Source organism: Pocillopora damicornis, chromosome 1, assembly GCF_964200805.1.
Source record: "Pocillopora damicornis chromosome 1, jaPocDami1.2, whole genome shotgun sequence".
NCBI lineage: Eukaryota > Metazoa > Cnidaria > Anthozoa > Scleractinia > Pocilloporidae > Pocillopora > Pocillopora damicornis.
Window position 1 is genome coordinate 19,463,975 of NC_142670.1, and position 20,324 is coordinate 19,484,298.

A 20,324-nucleotide genomic window follows, 5' to 3' on the forward strand; every position below is an offset into this window, starting at 1 on the left:
AGTGTATAACCCATGAGCTTACAGTATGCTAGGCTTGTGGAACTTTAAGGATTTGCATCAGAAGGGATGGTCGTATTCTCAACTTAAAAGTTTGACTCTGTTTTGATTAAAAACAAAGTTAACACCTCCTCTTTTTTCGAATTTTTAAGGCTGCTTTGAAGCCAATTAGTTTGCTGTTTAGAGAGGTAAGAGAGGGAACTAAAAACTAGTTATACGACCGTAAAGCAGCCCAAAAGAAACTCACAAGATTCAAATGAACAAACAACATAGAGACAAGTGAAGCTTGTTTTTATTCAAAACTATTTCAAATTTCTGGGTTAAAAATGCAACCGGTTCATTCTCGGACAAATCCCCACATTTCGCTCGACGGCTAAATCAAGGAGGCTCACTGTGCGAACTTGGACTACCTGTGGACCGGTCAGTCACGCATTCAGCGTGCAACTTGAAAACAAGAAAAGGGTAGGATTCCCTTAAATGCTTCATTTATTTTTATGGGTAGGGAGAATAGGGGAGGGGGGGAGGGGCTGATGTTAGCCTAAATTCTTGTCACGCACTTGGTTGATGGAAATATGCAAAAGAGGGATCAGGAAATCGTGACCATCGACTTTAACTCGCCCGGTCCTTTGCTTCTCTCTATTCTTACTTTGGGAAAATCTATCGGTTTGACTTATCTTCGGACAATCATGAAAATGACAACGATCTAACCAAGATAAACGCAAATCAAATTTACCCACTAAATAAATATAGGGATCAGAGGAATGTAAGTGTAAATTAAGGCAAAGACCTTAACAGGTGGTCGCGTGACAGTAAAGAAATTTAAATTCCGTTGCCAAGTCATGTGATTATTTGAATTAAGCTAACGTCACGATTACATATTTAAACTCTAGGAATCAAAGGAAGCGATCAATCGAAGGTCATTAGTCTTCCGCCTCTCGACTTGCTGAATTTCTCGATTGTAAAAGTGCTATACAGTTATCTACAAATCATTTAGTTTTACGCCTTAGTCGAGAGAAAAAAAATTTAGCTGTGGGTGAATTTTCCTAAGAACTTCGTGTAACGGATTGGTTGAATCCTTACCTCTGTGTTCCAGGTAAGACTAAGTGCAGTAGTATAGAAGATATTTTGATGACGGTCGTTGTTTGCCAGTACCCAATTGCAGAGATGTCCCGAACAACCTGCTTCAGTATAACTATCATCTTGTATACAGTCGTTTGTAATTCTAATAAATACCAAAAGCGAAGCAAGATTAAGTTAGTCGAGTCTGACGATAACGTAAGGGTTCAGGATGTTCGATAAACATTCGAGTGCGAGGTCGTTACCTTTCGTTTTATCAGAAATCTCCATGATAAACTTCTGAGCGCATGAACTATTGTCAAAATCTTTGGAAAGAGACGTACTTGTGAAAAGATCGGGTCGGTAGCTCGCTATGCTGGCATGTAAACCATTTTCAGAACAAACTAAGCGTGTCATGAACTCAAGGAAGCGAGGTGTTGTTATGTTGATCAAGCGGTTGCAATATTTCCGTAGGTTGCTTGCCTTCGCAAATCTATCGCTTTTGTCTCTCTTGTCGGCTGTTAATCATGTCTAACGCATGTAATGAGTGTGTTTCACGTTGTGTAGACGTTCATAACTTGATTTGACCGTTTATACACTCACATCGACTCGTATTAAAGAGTTTACAAATTGACTCGGTTTTAAAAATATTTCACCATGTTTTCTGTAATAGCTTTAGGTAAGTGGCACGAATAGATATAATCAAAGGACGCGGGGGGAAACTTCTAAATCAGAGTAATCGAGAGGGCATCCCCCTTTCTTTTTCTGGAATATTGATTGTGTTAAATCCACGTCATGACTTTCATTTTCATTTTCACTTAATGAAGGGAAATTCCCTCTGCCTCTGGTCGTTTTCAGCTGGGAATTTTCCCTTTTTATATTTACGGCTATTCAAATTGAGCCGCAGTTAAATTCTTTAATTTGAACTTAAGATTGTCATGTAAAGCATGAAATCACGGAATAAAGCTTATTAGAGATTAAGGTGTGCAAAGAAACCTCCGATTTTTTCTTTTGTATTGTGGCTTGTTTAACTTGAAGTTCAACTGATAAATTTGGAAAACGAACTGATCGCTGAAGCGCTCGGCGAAGATTAATAATATTTTATTTGTGTTCTTTTTCAGTTAAGGAGGTTCCTCAAAGCAAGAGAGGTCACGATTGTGAACAAGACAGCTCTTCAGGTTTGGAAACACTAAATATGAACATAAGTTCTTCTCTGCAAAGAAATCTTTCATGCTCAGAGTAGAGCTACGCTGATTTGCAAGTTAACTTTAAATACTGATAATGACATTAGATTTTGTTTAAAATTAAAATTAGTACAACAACATGAAGATGGAGAGACAAGAAGCTTGATTATGTTTAAAATATTGCATAGCTTTGAAAGCCATTAACTAGAGCCTAACCGGAAAAAACTGCGAGCTAGTCTGCTGTCATGCATCACTGGACATTAATAGATTTTGTCCCATTCACAACAAAGCATAAGCATGTTTCAAAGCTGTTTTTTCAAACATTTCTTCATACAGGAGCTGCTCTTACCAATATTTGTCGACTTCAAATGTAGTACATATTGAATCCTACGTAAAATTCAGTTTTTTGGTTATCTCTTTCTTATTTACATTCGATTAAGCCCGGTTTAGAGGAAGTTTATTTTAACGAAGTTTATTTCGCTACACAAACTTTCTCTGTTACCACTAGAACACAGAAAGTTATTGAAAGACTTGGTATTTATTTCTAATGATAATCGGAGTGAGTGAAGTCCTATACGCCACTTCCGAGGTTCAATGATCTGGTGCCGAAATTACGGCACAAGGACGATGCTAAGAGCAAAGTCGCTCTCATCGTTACTTCTTACCTTCGTTTGGTCCTTCGGGAAAAAAATTCGATGAGAAACACCAGAGCGCTAAAACTGTTGTCAAAACCTTTGGAAAGAGACGTACACGTGAAAAATTCGGCTCGGGAGTTCGCTATGCTTGCATGTGAACAATTTTCATAACAAACTAAGCGTGTCGTGAACTCAAGGAAGCAAGATGTGTTGTGTTGATCAAGCGGTTGTAATATTTCCGTAGGTTGCTTGTCTTCATAAATCTTCCGCTTTTATTTCTCTCTCATCCGCTGTTAATCATGTCTAACGCAGGTAAGTGTGTTTCACATCGTGTAGACGTTTATAATTTGATTAGACCGTTTATACAGTCACATCGACTCGCATTAAAGAGTTTACAAATTAACTCGGTTTTTTATTTCGCCATGTTTTCTGTAATAGCTTTAAGTAGGTGGCACTAATAGATATAATCAAAGGACGCTGGGTGAAGCTTCCGAATCACTGTAGTCGAGAGGGCATCCCTCTTTCTTTCTCTTGAATATTGATTGTGTTAAATCCAAGTCATGACTTTCATTTTCATTTTCACTTATTGAAGGGAAATTCCCTCTGCCCTCGGTCGCTTTCAGCTGGGAATTTTCCCTTTTTATATTTATGCCTATTCAAATTGAGCCGCAGCTAAATTCTATAATTTGAACTTAAGATTGTCGTGTAAGGGGTAAATTATCAGGGAATGAAGCTTATTATAGATTAAGGTGTGCAAAGAAAGCCCCGATTTTTTCATTTGTATCTTGGCTTGTTTAACTTGAACTTCAATTGATAAATTTGGAAAAACGAACTCATCGCTGAAGCGCTCGGCGAAGACAAATAATATTTTATTTGTGTTCTTTTTCAGCTAAGGAGGTTCCTCAAGGCAAGAGAGATCACGATCGTGAACAAGACAGCTCTTCAGGTTTATAAACACTAAATATGAACATAAGCTCTTCTCTGCAATGAAATCTTTCATGCTTAGAGTGGAGCTACACTGATTTGCAACTGTAAATACTGATAATGACATTCGATTTTGTTTAAAGACGTTTTATAATTTGATTAGACCGTTCAGCTCTTCAAGTTTGAAAACACTAAATATGAACACAAGCTCTTTTCTGCAATGAAATCTTTCATGCTTAGAGTAGAGCTACACTGATTTGCAACTGTAAATACTAATAATGACAGATTTTGTTTCAAGACGTTTATAATTTGATTAGACCGTTTATACAGTCACATCGACTCGTATGAAAGAGTTTACAAATTAACTCGGTTTTTTATTTCGCCATATTTTCTGTAAGAGCTTTAGGTAAGTGGTACCAATAGATATAATCAAAGGTCGCTGGGTGAGGCTTCCAAATCACTGCAATCGAGAGGGCATCCCTCTTTCTCTCTCTGGAATATTGATTGTGTTAAATCCAAGTCATGACTTTCATTTTCATTTTCACTTATCGAAGCGAAATTCCCTCTGCCCTCGGTCGCTATCAGCTGGGAATTTCCCCTTTTTATACTTACGTCTATTTAAATTGAGCCGCAGCTAAATTTTTTAATTATATCATTAAATTGTTGTATAAGGCATAAATTATCGCGGAATAAAGCTTATTAGAGATTAAGGTGTGCAAAAAAATCTCAGATTTTTTCATTTGTATTGTGGCTTGTTTAACTTGAACTTCAACTGATTAATTCGGAAAATGAATTGATCGCTGAAGCGCTCGGGGAAGACACATAATATTTCCCTTTACGTTCTTTTTCAGCTATGGAGGTTCCTCAACGCAAGCGCAAGAGAGATCGCGATCGTGAACAAGACAGCTCTTCAGGTTTGAATGAATATGAACATTAACACTTTTCCACAAGTAAATTTCTCATGCCTAGAGTAGACCTACATATTTGCAAGTTAACTGCAAATATCGATCATAACCTTAAATTTTGTTTGAAAGTAAAATTAGTACAACGACATGAAGATGGAGAAACAAGAAGCTTTTTGATGCTGCAAATATTGCATGGCTTTCAGAGCTGTTAGTTGGATACAAACGGGAAAAAAACTGTGGGCTAGTCTACCATCTTTAGGTGGATACTTTCATCTCATTTTGCTTAAAGTGAAGTATCATTAGCATGAAACAGGTTCATACCCCATTCATAACAAAGCTTTAAAATGTTTCAAAGCTGCTTTGTCAAACACAGTTTAAAATATTTTTCCGCATAGGAGCTGCTCAAACCAATATTTTTTTGGACTTCAAATTGAATGCTATGAAAAATTCGCTGTTAGTTCTCTATTTCTGATTTACATTCGGTTAAGCCCGGTTTAAAAGAAATCTATCTAAAACGAGGTTTATTTCGCTAGGCAAACTTTATCTGTAACCATTTGAGCATAGAAAGGTATAGGAAAACTTGGTGCTTATTTATAATGGTAATGAGACTGAGTAAAGTCCATTAGGCCACTTCCCAGTTCTCGCAGTTCAAAGATCTGGTACTGAAGTTACGGAGCGAGGACGAGGCTAAGTGCAAATTCGCTCTCATTGCTTTAAGGTTTGTCCTTCGGGAAAAAATTCATACGCGTGCTAATTTCTCTTAAATCCTAACAAACTTTACATCGGAGAAAAGCTTAATAACTGCAGTTTATGATAAAAAAAATAATATATAGATTTAGCCAAGCCTAACAGCGCAGCTCTTGTTAGTTCATTTTCCAGCCCTTCACCATAATAAAGACTGTACTAAAACTCTTCCGTACCGGCTGTCGAAGCGTTTCTCCAAGGGGATTTAAAGACTAATCCGTGCAGTGGAGGCCGGGGGGGGGGGGGGGGAGGGGGAAGAATTGACGGGGGCTGAAGCCGAGGGACGATGTTCTCAACACACATGTTAATTAGCGGTATTTTTAAGCAGCTGAGTACCTTCGTCAGTGTTCCTGATGGTTTGAGCAAATTTTCTAGATAGGGAATGTTTTACTCTTCAGATGTAGTGTGATGATGTGAGCATCAGTTGAAATAATACTAAGGTCGATCAATTTGCGAGCTATGGCTCCCAACGTGCCTCACGCACCTGTAGAGGACGAAGCTCAAGGACCTCAAAAAGCAACTGTGGAGTATATCGCGTTTTTCTTAACGAAAACAGGAAGGGCGGCGAGAATTTCTTGCAGTTTTCAGTTTTGACCAAATTTCTGGTGGTTTTGCAGTTTCTAATAGACTACAATGCCCCCCTTCAATTAGTTAATATTTCTCTTTTTATATATTTATTTCATTTCACGTGCTTCTTTTCCTTTAATTTATTCAATATCATTTAGCACGCGCAATAGAAAAGACGAAAAATGGGGCGAGGAGTAAGAAGGAATCAGGAGTAAAGAAAAATAGAAATACGAGAGCCTGATTATTAGAATTGAAATCCCCTATAAATTAAGCGTTTATGTGACTCTTTAAATAAGCTCTTGTCATTCTCTGTAATCGCCATGTCAGTATTTGCTTCAAATTCAGTGTTTTTTGGCGGTGATGCATGCAGCACGAAGGTGGTAGCGCGTGGGCCCGAAATGGACTTGTAGTTTCCCATTCTTCTTGAACGATTTGTAGTCATTAGTAGACGCAATAACATCATTTGGCGGATCAGGAATTTCGTCCAGGACTCGTTGGGCGTTGGGCAGAATCACAGCCGTAGTACTCAAAGGCCATTTAAGTTTACACTTTCGGGTTGCAGAGCCCATGGTGTTTTCTAAGAGAGTAGCAGATGGTGTTTTCCCTGATCTTGCTCCCGAGGGTTGAGCGCTGGTTAAACCCCGCTTTCAGGCAAACTTAAGCTTATTATATCATGTAAGCTAGGAAGCGATCTCGTCTTTCTTTTCGGCAACGGCTTGGGCATGAGAGCATATCTTAGTTGCCTTCTAGTGAGGGCACTCGGACTCGACTTTCCCATTATCCATTAGGGAATAATTTGGCCTTTTCCCTGATTGACTTGCGACGGAAAAAGACCCTGATGCATCGGCTGTTGAAGGTCCTTGCCACAACGATTGCTAGGACCACCAGTCAGGGATTCCTCAAAATCGTCTTCGTTCTGTTCAGAAAGATCGCTTCCATCCACGTGTTTTTCGAAGTAGCTGTCGTTAAAATAAGAATAGAGCTTGCACCTTCTTGTCGTCTTTTCGAATTAGAGGTTCCTCTTTGCTCTTCATCTTTAACAAAACCTCCAATAGCTCGCCATCTTTTCTTTGCCCTGAAAATAAGCTGGTTGAGGCGCCTTTTTTTTGCCTAAATCCCTTGTTGCCTGGAATACTGCTTCTTTAGGACCCGTAGAGGACAAATTAGTGTCAATTTTCCGGATAACACGAGGCCTTTGTGCGCGTATAACCAGGCGCATGCCCCCTTTCGGTGTTTTGATGAGGCTTTTGAAAGATGTTTTCCTCGATAACATCATAGAATACTGTCACGTTCTTAAGAATGTCGTTTCTTCGATCTCTCATGTGCACTATCCTCGCCCATCAACAGCTCCAAATCGTCATTATATTTAGGTGGAAGAATTCCCAGTGACAGTACTACCCGTGTGGATGACTTAGGTGGAAAAGCGAGATACTAGAAGAAGAGACTTCGTTTGACCCAAAGTGGAGAAGTTTTTTTCCTCCCAATTTGAAGACTATTCATCAGAACTTTCACCTAGGCGGCAACATTGATTACTACTATTACGTTATTGAAAATCCAAAGTTATTCACAATGTATTTCCTCTGCCGGAGCGCAGGAGATCTGTGATTTCTGATGCTCCCGATGTGGGCTCCCGCGAAAAGGAATTCTCGGAAGTCGGTCAGGAGGGGGGATGGCAACAATAAGAACTGAGAGTTGCATAAAATTATATTTTTCATAACAGCCCCCATCTTAGTCCACCATCGAGATTTTACTTCTACGTGAGAAAACTACACAGGATTCTTTAACGGTCTCAGTCTAGGCGGGCAAATCACTACCCATACGCACACAAAGACATACACAAACACCCGGTCTTGGAAAGAAAGAAGAGAACGGACAAGGTAACTCCTGAAGTGGCCCTGAAACAAATGATTTTAAAGTACATTGATAAGTTCACGTCAGTGTCATACAGGTGTAAGTTAATTTGCGTACAAGCTATCGACATCGACACGATGTTTTCTTTATTTTCAGTTTTATTTTTGCTTTCTTTTTTAGTCGCCAACTTACAGACCTGCTATTGTATCAAAGTGTGTTACAGCTTTTAGTATATTTTTCGTCCGTTATCAAACAATGAAAATCCCAGTCTAAGAAAATAGGCACTGTAAAGAATATGAAAAGAGAGACACAGATGCATCGCTCTCAGTGATTTTCCCTTTCTTAAAAATTCGGAGTTTCATTTAATCTGGTACCTCTTTCGGGAATTTGGCTCTGAGCTTTTTAATCCTGCCAAGAAATGAAATGAAAGAAGAGTTGATGCAGCATTTTAAAATAACTAAAGCTGGAGAATGTGAGGGGAAGTTTTGGTTAAACGGTCAACACATGTATTAAATTTTGCCTTCACTACACAACCGAACACACTCAAAGGTTGAGGCATGGGCGCGTTGGTCAGCCAGGCCCAAGATAGATTTTAATTGTGACAATGAAGTTACAACAAAGTGGATAAGAGATACATCAAGTAACGTCCTACATGCGCCAAAGCCGGACACGTAAACCCCAAAAACCTCTTGTTAGGAAAATAGGGACCGTGTACCCCCGACCAACTGCAGTGGCGCCACCTTTGGGGTTTTAAGGTTGATCTATAAACAATGAAGAGAATGAAGAAAACAAATCATATCAGGCTAATTACACAATAAAAATAAACCTTATGGGAAAGAGCTAGTGGCAAGGCTGACCGTAGAATGCCACAAGTTTCTCAACGATCTCTTCTTACAAACATACTACCCATGAGCCTCCGCGTACTACGCTCGCACCCAGTTCTCTGTTCCGTGTCGGCAAAATATTAATTTATGTCAATACCGATTATCACAAATTACATTAATCAGTTGCCATTATCTGTATGCTTGGAGCGTGCTTCCTCAGATTCCTTGGTGGGGATGTGCTACCCGGTTCTCTAAATGCTGACCCAATTTCATGCTCCAATTTTATTCCAAAACATGCCATTTTCCACACCCAAAATTTATCTACTTTGCACTGAAAAATCTGTCGTCGAGGGACATTTTAACTTATGGGTTTGTGGTATGCCCGAGATTGGATTCGAATTCGAGTTTGAGTTAAACTTTGAGTTGGATTTCAAGTTGAACTTCGAGCTACATTTCGAATGTTATGAAAATAGTTCGAATAAATTGATTTGAATCTTGTCACCCACATTACATAGGTAAATGCTGATATTTAAGCAATACACCACACTTTCTATCGGTTTACCGGCTTATATCAACCACGTAGAATGTTAGGTGGCGCCTCGTGGTTTACAAACTTTTCTCGTATTCTCCAAACATTCTGAGTTTTATTTTCTTTCTTTTCTTTTTTTTTTTTTTTTCAGGTGGTGATAACAATAAAATTTCTAAATACTCCAAGATTTTTGCGGTTGTAGCCCATAAATAGACAAGGGGACGATTTAACAAATAGGAAGAAAAACGATCGTTTTAATTATCCTCCTACATTTTATTTCTTTCTGTAAGTCAATCACAGAGACTTCCAAAGTACAAAACAAGGAAGGCCTCTGTCAAAACGGACTTCGACACCCCTTCGCAGATTTGGACCCCTCTACCAAACGTTCCTTTTAAGCATCCTTTGTATCATATTTGGCAACTAATTTTATTTGCAATTCTATTTATCGATGTTCGTCTCAAACACAACACAACATTCCTCGATAAAGATAAAGAAAAACAGCCATTTCGTTCCAATTCTACCGCTGTCTCATAAGACTTTTGCTTTTTGATAGTGCTTTTATACAAAAGATCTGTAATGACATCAGCACTTCTAAAAATTTATGTAAAAAATAACAAATAATGAATGAGGCGTTTTACAGACATGAACATAGAGGATACCCTTTTAGCTCTGATGAATTGAAAAAAGAGGGAGTTGTGCAGTTGACATTTAGCAACCGGTACCTTAGTTCCGTGGTATACATAGTCCGCTGCTTTCACCAGATTCTTTCCATACTCGTTACCTGTTGAGTTATTCAGTTCACAGTTGTGTGCTTTTGCTCCTTTTTCTCCAAAATAAAAGTTAACACTGACGCAGTTGTGGTCCAAGTAGCAACGATATTCACACGTGTCCCTATCAATCACACTGATGTTTGCTATGGTGTGGTTGACAGGACGTTCTCCAACAAAGAACAAAGTGGATGGAAATGCCAATATACGGCATTGATCTAAAAATTAAATCATTAAGAGTTAAAAAGCGAAATGGGTCATCATTTCTAAGGGTCTCACATGTTGTTAATCTCGCTGTTCGATGCACGTGGTACGTATATCGATAATTATGGCATATTCATTGACTTAAGGAAGATCGAGTTTTATTGACAGTAACATCGGATAAGGTCTTTTTCAAGCCAAGAATCATCAACTTCCAATTTTTGCTGATTGCTATTTTAAATCACAATTTATTATCAAAGTGCGCGTTTGCAATTCCTACCAAACTCCTAATGAGCTCTGTCAATCCACGAAAATAGTTTTGGAGTTAACGGTTTTTCATTCCCAATCCGGCGCTGTACGAGTTATGGCTGTGAAGAAGGTAACTGAGCTTTGTTACTTCAAGGGAGGCTTTGCGACTCTGGAAACTCATCTTTACAACAGTAAGTATTACTTGAGTTGATAAGTCCTAAAAGTGTTGTTGAATTGAAGATTTGGTTTCAAAATCTTACAGTTTTCAGATTTTTTAAATTGTTTAACACGAAGCCACACATTCTGGCCGTGAATTCAAGAAAAAAAAAAAACACGATTTCAGCATACTGAATCGATTACACGGGACTCGTAAATGCAGGGAATTCGTCTTCCGCTTCGAATTCCAGGCAGCAAGTTTAGTGTTTCTTTGAATTAAGCTTTGGTCTCTAAATATTTATTGGTCGTTTTCGCCTTGCCTTTTATTATTAATAGTTTTCGGGTAGTAAGCGATTACCGGGTAAACCCGACTCAACTGTACTAGAAATTTATCTTCGTGCACGAGTTATATCCACTATGTTATGAAATAATTGGTTCGTGCTATTAGCGAGTAAATATCGTGTTATGGCTTGCATTATTAAAAACATAATTGCTTTCCCTGCATTTCAACAACTTTCGTTCTGTTTTTACTGGCTGGGAAAAGCTTAGTCATCAGGTTTCAAATATCGCACAATAAAAAACACTGCAGGAGTGCTATGAGAAAAATTTGCATAGCATTCCGAGTTCTATAAGGTACACGACAAACGTTTTGGTCTATGTTTAACACCTGTCTGCATAATATTTTCAAGGCGGAAAATTTCTCCTCAAAAGTTTTATTGAATGAAAAAATTTATGTTAACTAAATATGACATCAGCGAATAATTATGTACCTAAAGAAAGATTTTTATTCCACAAGAGAATGTAAAAATAAGGGAATGAAAAACATTTTCCATTTTCCTTTCCAACTAGTTCATACACCAATTTGTCTTTCTTCGAGTGCACGGCTGTTCATAACTATAGGATCTTTTTTGCGAAAATCTAGTCATTAATCTTAGATAACCTTGATAAAACTTTAGTTTATTTTTGTATGAGTGTTTCAAAAGAATTCACGATTATAAGCAGCGAACTATATGATTAGTTAAGAAATTGCGACGATTGTTTGGTCATAACTAAAAAAACTTTGCAAAGATACCTGCGCGTGTAGTGAAAAGGGCTCAAGAATTTATTTGAATGTTTAAGAGATAACATCGCATTGAATTGGATTATAAGTTTTGAAGCCATTTTATTCATTAGTTCTCTACATGTATATACGAGAATTCAAGTATTTTAGTCCATAAGAATTCGCCTTTCCTTTTTTTTTAATTTAGTAAATTGCAAAGTTGAAAACTTTAGAGGAGAAAAATAAGTTTCTTATCAACAAATTTAAGACTTAAAACCTACCGTCCGGGCAGGATAGAACTTGTCCGTGGGAGAGAGCTACAGAGATGAAGAACAAGCGGAGAAAATCTCCCATGTCTTCAAAAACCAGCTGAAAAGAAATTCTTTCGATGTTTTGTAATTGTCAGGCAAATCGAGAAGCATAACAGCAGTTTGTTGACTGCGACGTTCCACCAATTTGATGTTAAACTTCCTAGAAACATGTTAGCCAATCACATTTTGATATAGGAAAGATGTCCAACAGCCCGCCACAGAGAGGCTGCTAGATTGACTGATGTTTATTGAACGAGATAATTTTGTGAGTTTTCTTCTCACGCAGTTATTTCCATCATCCACTCACTATTCTAAGGGTCCCTTCCTGTGTCCGTTTCAGTAAATCATAGGCAATATCAAAATAAAAGAAATTATTGGTTCAACTCTGTAAAATTGCGAGCGCACAAAAAAGCCTACACATTTGTTTTCTTTTAAATATTTAACTTCTTAACTCTGTGGTACCTGACCAAATTTTCTTGGAGATTTTAGAACACATTTTTAGAAAACATGCCTTCACTAAGGCAAACCTCGTTGAGCGCCGCTCTCGCTAAGAGCGGTCCTCTCGACTTCCCGTCCAAGAAAAGTTTTCCTTTATTTTTTTGCACGTAAAAATGGTTTCAATACACGTTTTAAATAATAGTTTGGTTGTTCTCCAATTCTTTCTCTCTCTCTCTTTTTTTTTTCTGTGGCCCTACAAGCCAAGGTTGATTTTTTGACTAGACCGCCCGTGGATAGCAATCGAGCTCGCTGCGACTACAATATGATATAGCTCACGGAATTTTCTCTAGCCACAACATACCAGATTTATTAACTCAGAGGAAACATAAAATATGGAAATTTCACATGAAATATTATTCATACCAGCGTGATCAAAGGAGACCCATCTGTTCCAACATAATTTGCATACCAATAAGTCATCGATGTGGAAGAAAGAATTCTCAAAATGTAGGCGTAAATCGGCATAAAAAAGCATATCAGTGGTAAGTTTAGACACCAATTAGGTCACTGATAGCCTCAAGCCTGCGGTTATCTCTCTAACTTTCATCTACCAACATCTTAAAAACAGCGCAAGTCAATGCGTTTCCTCCATTGCCCTAGTGTCAGAGCTCATTTGCATAATTCTGAAAATCAACCAAGACATCTTTTTGACCGCTCAAACTTCTTTTGTTTATCTTCTACAGAAAGTGCTTAGAGTTTTACTAACAATTGGAAGGAAAAGAGATCCTGAGTTGTCCTGAATCGTTGCATAAACGATTGCATGACTCAATATGTAGACGGTCGACAATATTCTCTGAATCAGGCTACAAACCACACACAACGTGGAGAAGTTCAAAATTAGCGAATAAAATTTGGCATTCTAGTTATTATATAGATAATAAGAAGGACACGCAAATATGTTAAAATAAGTTATCGTTTGTTTTAGAAAACAACACTTATACACTCTCCAAGATTATTATTTTTTTATTAATCGATTTAAACTTTAACAAGAAATCTCCCAGGATTTATATATAATTGGTATAAATCAGTCCATCAAACAGTTCTTTGAAAACCTACCTGAAGGGCCTAAAGGTGTAAAGTTGGGAAGTGATTTTGTTGTTTCGCTTTTTTTTCTGTATAAGAGGATTTGAGGTGATCAGATTTGAAATCTGAAACGAAATGAAAACAAGAACTAGACTGCAAGCTAGATCAGCTTCCCCAATCACTGCTATGACTACTGTTTCCTGCTATACAAAGAATGTGCAAAAGAAAACCAAATATGATAGTCAATTAATGTTTTGAATACAGCCCAGCCATTCATTAATTTCCACAGCGCCGTCATCATTTATGTTCCCACCAGATAAACCTGAACAGTCTTCCCCACTGCAATACGAGCCTCCTCCTCCACCTCCGGCTTGGTGATTATGAGTACCACTGCCTCTCCACGAGTATCCACCATCTCCACCTGATGTCCCATTATCTTCTTAACCACCTCCCCCACCACCAAACAGACCAATCGCTCCTGGTGCAGGGCCCCCGTTTTTACCGCTATTCATATCTCAGGCTTGACCTCCGATCCAGCCCTTGTCCACGTCTTTCCGCATGGGAGGAGCTCAGTCGGTCACAACCTTGACCAAAACAACCCGCACCCACTCCTCTATGGTAGCTAGTGCCCTCCCTGTTGCATTCACCTGGCTGCCTATCTGTACCCTCATTTCGAACGTGTGACGAATCTTTCCCCTCACGACTGGTGCCATTTGATTCCCTCTGACCGTCCACATCATTATATCCACTCGACGCACCCCCTCTTCCTCCTGCAGCCAGAAACAGAACGTTATCTGTAGTATAAGCAAAACTTCCTCCCCCTTCTCCAGAGCCAGCACTGTCCTCCACAGATTTTCCAAGCTGAGCTGCAGGCTTGCTTGTGCTTTGTCCGCCTTAAACCTCCACCGAATCTCCTCCTCTCTGTCCCACCACGATATTTAGCACAGTTCCGTTATTCAGTGTGAACCTCCCTTCTTTCAATGCTCGTTTTCCACCGTAATATGTTCCTGGAAGGTATTCTTAATCGTATGAATGTGTTCCCCCGGAGCCTCCTCTCCCTCACAATCCAAACATTCTTACGCCTCCAAGTTTGTCCATTTCCGAAAATCTAGTTTTGCAGGCACAACGATAAGAGCTTGGGGTGCTATGACAAACGGCTTTAGTATCACACAGCAACACAAAGCTGTGTTGCTGTGTTGAAGCAATTTTCTGGACGTAAATTTTAGTAAACAATCATTCGAGCGTGGTGAATCTACCACGCTGCGCTAAAAAATGCAAGAAACTTTAGGTTTTTCGCTTTTTTTTTTTGAGAGGTAAACATAAGTTTAAGTGTTGATATGTCCAAAAAGTATTGTTCAATAATATAGGTTACATTTTCAAAATAAAACAATCTCGAATTTTCAAGACTAAGCATAGCAATTTTCTGGCCACTGACTTTGGTCTCAAAATGTTTCTTGAACGCTTCTGTCCTCTCATTTACTCATAGTTTACGGGTGGAACTCGATTATCTGGTGAACTCGACACAACTGTATAATAAAACTCGTCTTTCGTACACAAATTTGTGTTTGCTATGTTATAAAAAAATAATAAAAAGTTCATACTTTTAGCTTTGCCGATATAGAGTTATGGAGGCACTTGCGAAGTTTGGAGAGCACTGAAGGAAAGTTGCCTCGAGAGCATCCATAACCAGATAAAGCTTTTTGCAACGTTCACGGAAAAGGACAAAGTGCAAGCGACAGGTGATCTGGGTTTTCGCTAATCAATTAATCTTAATAACTGAAACAAATAAAGAAGCACAAAAGGATTAATGAAAAGAGGATAAATACCGACATGCACTTGAATACGAGAGAACAAAACCATAGAATATTACGTTGCAAACTCTTTTTTCTTTAAAAAGGGGGTGAGTTTCTTAAGAAACTATAGAGCTGCCTGTATGGGAGAGTGTAACAGTGTAATTTAGCGCTATCAACTGAGCGGATAACGTACATTGGCCACTGAAAAAGGTTTTAGAGCTGACGTTTCGAGTGTTAACCTTCGTTAGTCCTGCGTTCGGACAAAGGGTTAACGCTAGAAATGTCAGCTTTGAAATTCTTCACGGGGGTTCAATTTACGTTCTCACCTCAGTTGACAATACTGAATTTTTTTAGGTAACTTCGAATTTGCTTTCCTTGAATTAACATCGTCTTCGTCTTTTATGGGTCAGTTCGTTTTTCTTTTCGTTTTTCGTTCTTTTATCAACTTTAAAATGAAAAGGCAGGCTTGTGAAGAAAATAAAATCATCAAACCCAAGATATCTAGTATAACGGTTTAATCTCACTGACAGAAAAATTATAACAATCCTAAAAACTCAACCACTATATTAAACAACGAGTAATATTCTTAACATGGAGCAACTCATAAAAGCTATACAGTATTTATACTCGATAAACTTACTTAAGCCCACGACAGTATATATCTTAGCTTACCACTGAGTAAAACTCGCAGTTTCTTACAAAGTTTTTTGATATTAGCAGTCTTCCACTGTAGCTCTCTCTCACGTTAAAGCTTTCTAAACAGTCGATCACTCCCGACAACAACAATAACTACTACTTTTACATAACCGAGCCGTTAAAAACATTCACAAAGTGTTCTAGAACATTCCAGAAGTTTAAAAAAGAACTATTTTAGTAGCATTCCGTAATAACTGGGTTCCTGATGAAATGTTCTAGAAAGTTCTCTGGTGCGCATGTCAGCATTGCCACAGCAGTCTGAAGATTTCTAGAAGCTTATATTTACAACAACAATAATTTAATGTACTAAGCCTCCGCTTTACAGAGTTATTTTCTCGGATTTCCTTAAAACCCTGAGGCCAAGGAGCCGTGACCTCATCTTAGTAAGTCAATCACAGAGACTTCCAAAGTACAAAACAAGGAAGGCCTCTGTCAAAACGGACTTCGACACCCCTTCGCAGATTTGGACCCCTCTACCAAACGTTCCTTTTAAGCATCCTTTGTATCATATTTGGCAACTAATTTTATTTGCAATTCTATTTATCGATGTTCGTCTCAAACACAACACAACATTCCTCGATAAAGATAAAGAAAAACAGCCATTTCGTTCCAATTCTACCGCATTTATTATAGCGAGTCGTACCGTATACGCAAGAACTAAACGCGAGCAAACTACTGCATTCGAACTGCTGAAATTGTTACAATAAATCCTTGCTTCTTCTGATGCCAATCAACATTGATACGACACGTCATAACAATATGGAAGACTTTTGCGTCCAGTCACAATAATAACTCAGTCTGATTTTCTAATTTAATACCATTCAACAGTGTCTAAACAAATCGAGGATCCGAGCAATCGGGATTCCAATGAAGTGAAAATAATTAAAGCTTTCACGCGTTTCACAATTGCATATCTAGCATTCCATGTTTGACACCTTTTTCAAGACAATAACGAAAAATCAAACGTTATCGAGTTTCACAATTCATTTCTATTCCAGAGTTTAGCGCTTTCGCTCGGGTTCACGAGAATGCTAAGTTGTGACGGGATGCTGAGAACAAGAGAACGTCAATACGCAAGTTTTGAATTAAAAACATATCGACTAAGACGGGATTTTACGAATCTGAATTAAAAACAATAGTTTTAATTACTTTTATACATTTAATTTCTTCCGATAAGTCAGACAGAAACTCGCAAAGTGCAAATCAAGTAGAGCCTAAACTACGACGGAAAAGCGTCGCAAGTTGTGGTCACCGATGAACTATTTTGATGTTTGTCATACTCGCAAACCTTTGCTTGTGCAGTCTTATTCTTTTAGAGCCATTAATTTTTTTGGCACGATATAATCATTTCAAAGGTAACACGGGTAGCCGGCTACCGTGTTGTGAAAAGTATCACGAAACACACATTTAACTTCGAGAAATTTCACAAGTATTTCATTTCATGTTGCCAACAAAAGCCATTTAAATTTTGCAATCTCCTCGTTTCTTTCTCCGAGAATAGACCAAAGTTAACTCGCACGGAAAAGATGTAAATAATAGGCATACTATACATCGCGATTTAAATCGTTGAGCACACTAAATTTGAAATCGCACAAAGATGGAATGAAGGGTCTTAAGTTTTTCGGCGGTCTGATCCTTGAGTTTCCATGGTGTAAAGCTAGTTTAGAAACGCCCTGATCAGGGACAAATAATTATTCCTTCGGCTCTAAGAGGTAATTTTTTCTCGTAAAAAAGAAGATCAACTCGAAGTTAAAGTCGTAATCCAAATCAAACTTTAACTCGAAGTTCAACTTATTCTAACTCAAATCCAAACTCGATGATTCGCCAAAAATCGAGCTAAACAAAAGAAATCACAGCGCCAATCCTGAACGCTCTCAGTGAAACTTTGTCGATTTGAAATACGATCTTTTTGCAAACATGCTGGAATTTTACAGATCTTCACTCTTTGGATATGTATAGTGGTCTGATTTACTTTTCCTCGTGATTTGATGTTTTTTTTGTCTTTGAAAATTATAAGCGGAAACTCTCACCAATGACCGGGGAGTAAACAGGCACTCACGTTTCTGGAGTACTTCAAATCTCAATGTTTTAAAACACTAATAGTTACCTCTAGATAATGCTACTTTTCTCGTTTGACTAAAATGTGTTCTTTTACGGCTGCAGTTTTGCATTTCTGTGGTCTTTTCCCCGGAAAATGCGAAAACTTTTCCTTAGTGTTAGCAGATACATGATGATTTCAGAACTGGACTAATCGACAAAAATATTGTGTTATCTCTTTGATCATTAGTTAAATATACTTGTGGAATTTAGGTCGCTTAGAGTGTAAAAAAGGCAATTCAGGTATATTGGAAATTAACAAGTTCATACAAGAAAATAAAATTATTAATGTGCATGACATGGACTACATAAATCGCTTATGTGCACTTCAGTATGTCGAAAACGTGGAAAAGCTGTACCAAGCTTCCTTGTTAAGTCACAATTTATTCACTTGTTTTAGCGATTTTACTACGACGCTTTGGTGAAATCCCACTCACAGCTCCTAGCTTATTCGAAAGAAACCCAAACTAAACGTCCCGTAGTAAGCATGTGGATCAATGCCATATATGGGTCGATGAAATACGTGCCGCATACATGTTTGTTTGATTATGTATAGAGAAACGAAATCGCTTGTAAATGTCAATCAAACTAAGAACAATTAACTTATCGCACAGTCTCTAACGGGTAGTCTTATCTAAAACAGTCCTACTCCTCACCTCCTTATTTGCCTCTTCTCTAGCGTTTGCTAAATGATATACAATTGAGGAAAAGTAGCATGTGAGATGATATGAAAAAAAATAATAATAATAATAACTGACTCATGAAGGATACGTACCTCTCGCTTGCCTTCGTCCATGGTAGCACTACACAACACTCCTCTCTGTACACAGCCGTGAAAGTAACTACATGGGGTTTTGGGGCAAAAAAAAACCTCCCAGTGCGGTCTGTGCTCCATTATGCCACGCAGACTTTATTTTGGCGTTGCACGCAAAATTTCGAGTGTCAATTAACCTGATCCGATTTGTGCTCTGTGATCCGATCCGTGATCCGATCCAGGTTTTTTCGACGCTTAGCAACATGAGTCTTTTTCACAAGGCATCAATCAACAAAACTTTGTCGGCCCTTTTCGATATTCTGATTGGTTGTCCAGTTAACGACATATTAAGTCGGAGTAGCTAAAAATACGCGAGGCGTGTTGTGTAAATGGACGCCACGGGACAAATATTTCACATATCAAAATTTTCCGACACACTTTCATTTTTCATTATTCCTGGAATATTGCGGGGAAATTTGACGAAAATCGGTCACTAAATACCTTCATTTGAGCATTGAGGAGGGTGGCATAAGAATGGGCAAAGTTCCCAAAGGCAAAGAAAAAACCCCACGCTAAAATGAAAAAACCGGAAATTGTGCTGAGAACTAAGACAACGAATCGATAGACAGCTTTCAAAATTACGATTCAAAGCGACGGTTAATGTGAATGTATCAAGGCCGGTTACTTGCATGAGTAGTAGGAAACCTCGATTTGAAATTTATGTATGGCAAATTTTGTTTTGACGCGACTCCTTTGTTCAAGATCTGGACGCCAGTGTGGAGCTTCACCACTACCAGTCGCTTTCACTGAAGATTTTTTTTCTTTTCTTGACAGAACGGTACTCTTTATTTCCTCTTAGGACCTGTTTTTCTGTTTCTTTTTTTTTAACCAGGGATTTTCTTCTGCTTTTGATATTTCCATGAGCAAAGATTTTTCCATAAGCAACGAGCTTTCTTTTGTGAATTTTGTCAAGTGCGCGATGTAAACAAAATGTGCAAATAAAATGAAAAAGAGATGAGCGATTGCCATGAAAATTCTCTTAAGAGAGTCGCCCAAGTACGAGATTATAACACCTTCCTGATTCATTAACTTTTATTCCAAATTACCTTTTCCTAAATAACTCGGGTGCTTTTGGAGATTTGAAAACCTTTTTTCTCGGAAACGTTAGGTACAATATTTGAAGTCAGTTAAGTCACATAAAATAAAAAACGACTTTTCTGGCCTCTGAAGGCAGAAATTAACCTGAAAGAATTAAGGTCATATAAGTACTATGGTGAAATTTCTCGAAAATTCAGCGTGGGAGAGTGAAAAATTATTTGTGGGAGAGAGGTATTCAGATAAGTAATGGCGGCATAGGAGAAAAAAACAAAACTGTTTGATTTAAACAAGAAAGCTGTAGAAATGAGGCAGATCCAGCAAGCATCTTCTGCCAAAGACTGTAAAAACTGTTAAAGGAGACATTACAAACAAGTGAAGGCAAATTCCTAGTACCAAAAGTTTTGATTGCCCCGACGTATCACTTTT

At 38.2% G+C, this 20,324-nt stretch overlaps 2 protein-coding genes across 3 annotated transcripts in view; one reads left to right on the forward strand and one right to left on the reverse strand.

The window, feature by feature from the left end:
- Positions 1-267: 267 nt before the first annotated feature.
- LOC149052555 (uncharacterized) lies at positions 268-2,029 on the reverse strand. 2 transcript variants are annotated; one of them, XM_089204970.1, is made up of 3 exons: positions 1,320-2,029; positions 1,078-1,219; positions 268-407 (listed from the first exon to the last, which is right to left on the reverse strand). In XM_089204970.1, exons 1-3 carry the CDS (start codon positions 1,468-1,470, stop codon positions 404-406), a joined length of 297 nt encoding a protein of 98 aa, XP_089061096.1. In that variant the 5' UTR covers positions 1,471-2,029; the 3' UTR covers positions 268-403. The 2 variants fall into 2 exon arrangements, with proteins under 2 accessions (XP_089061096.1, XP_089061091.1); XM_089204965.1 differs by having other exon boundaries at positions 268-441.
- LOC149052556 (uncharacterized) overlaps positions 877-20,324 on the forward strand; it is a 29,286-nt gene continuing 9,838 nt past the window's right edge. The window contains exons 1-5 of the mRNA XM_089203570.1: positions 877-1,090; positions 2,175-2,231; positions 3,117-3,184; positions 3,762-3,818; positions 4,648-4,710. The gene's annotated coding sequence lies outside the window, so the exon portion shown is untranslated. The remainder of the gene's footprint in view (positions 1,091-2,174; positions 2,232-3,116; positions 3,185-3,761; positions 3,819-4,647; positions 4,711-20,324) is intronic.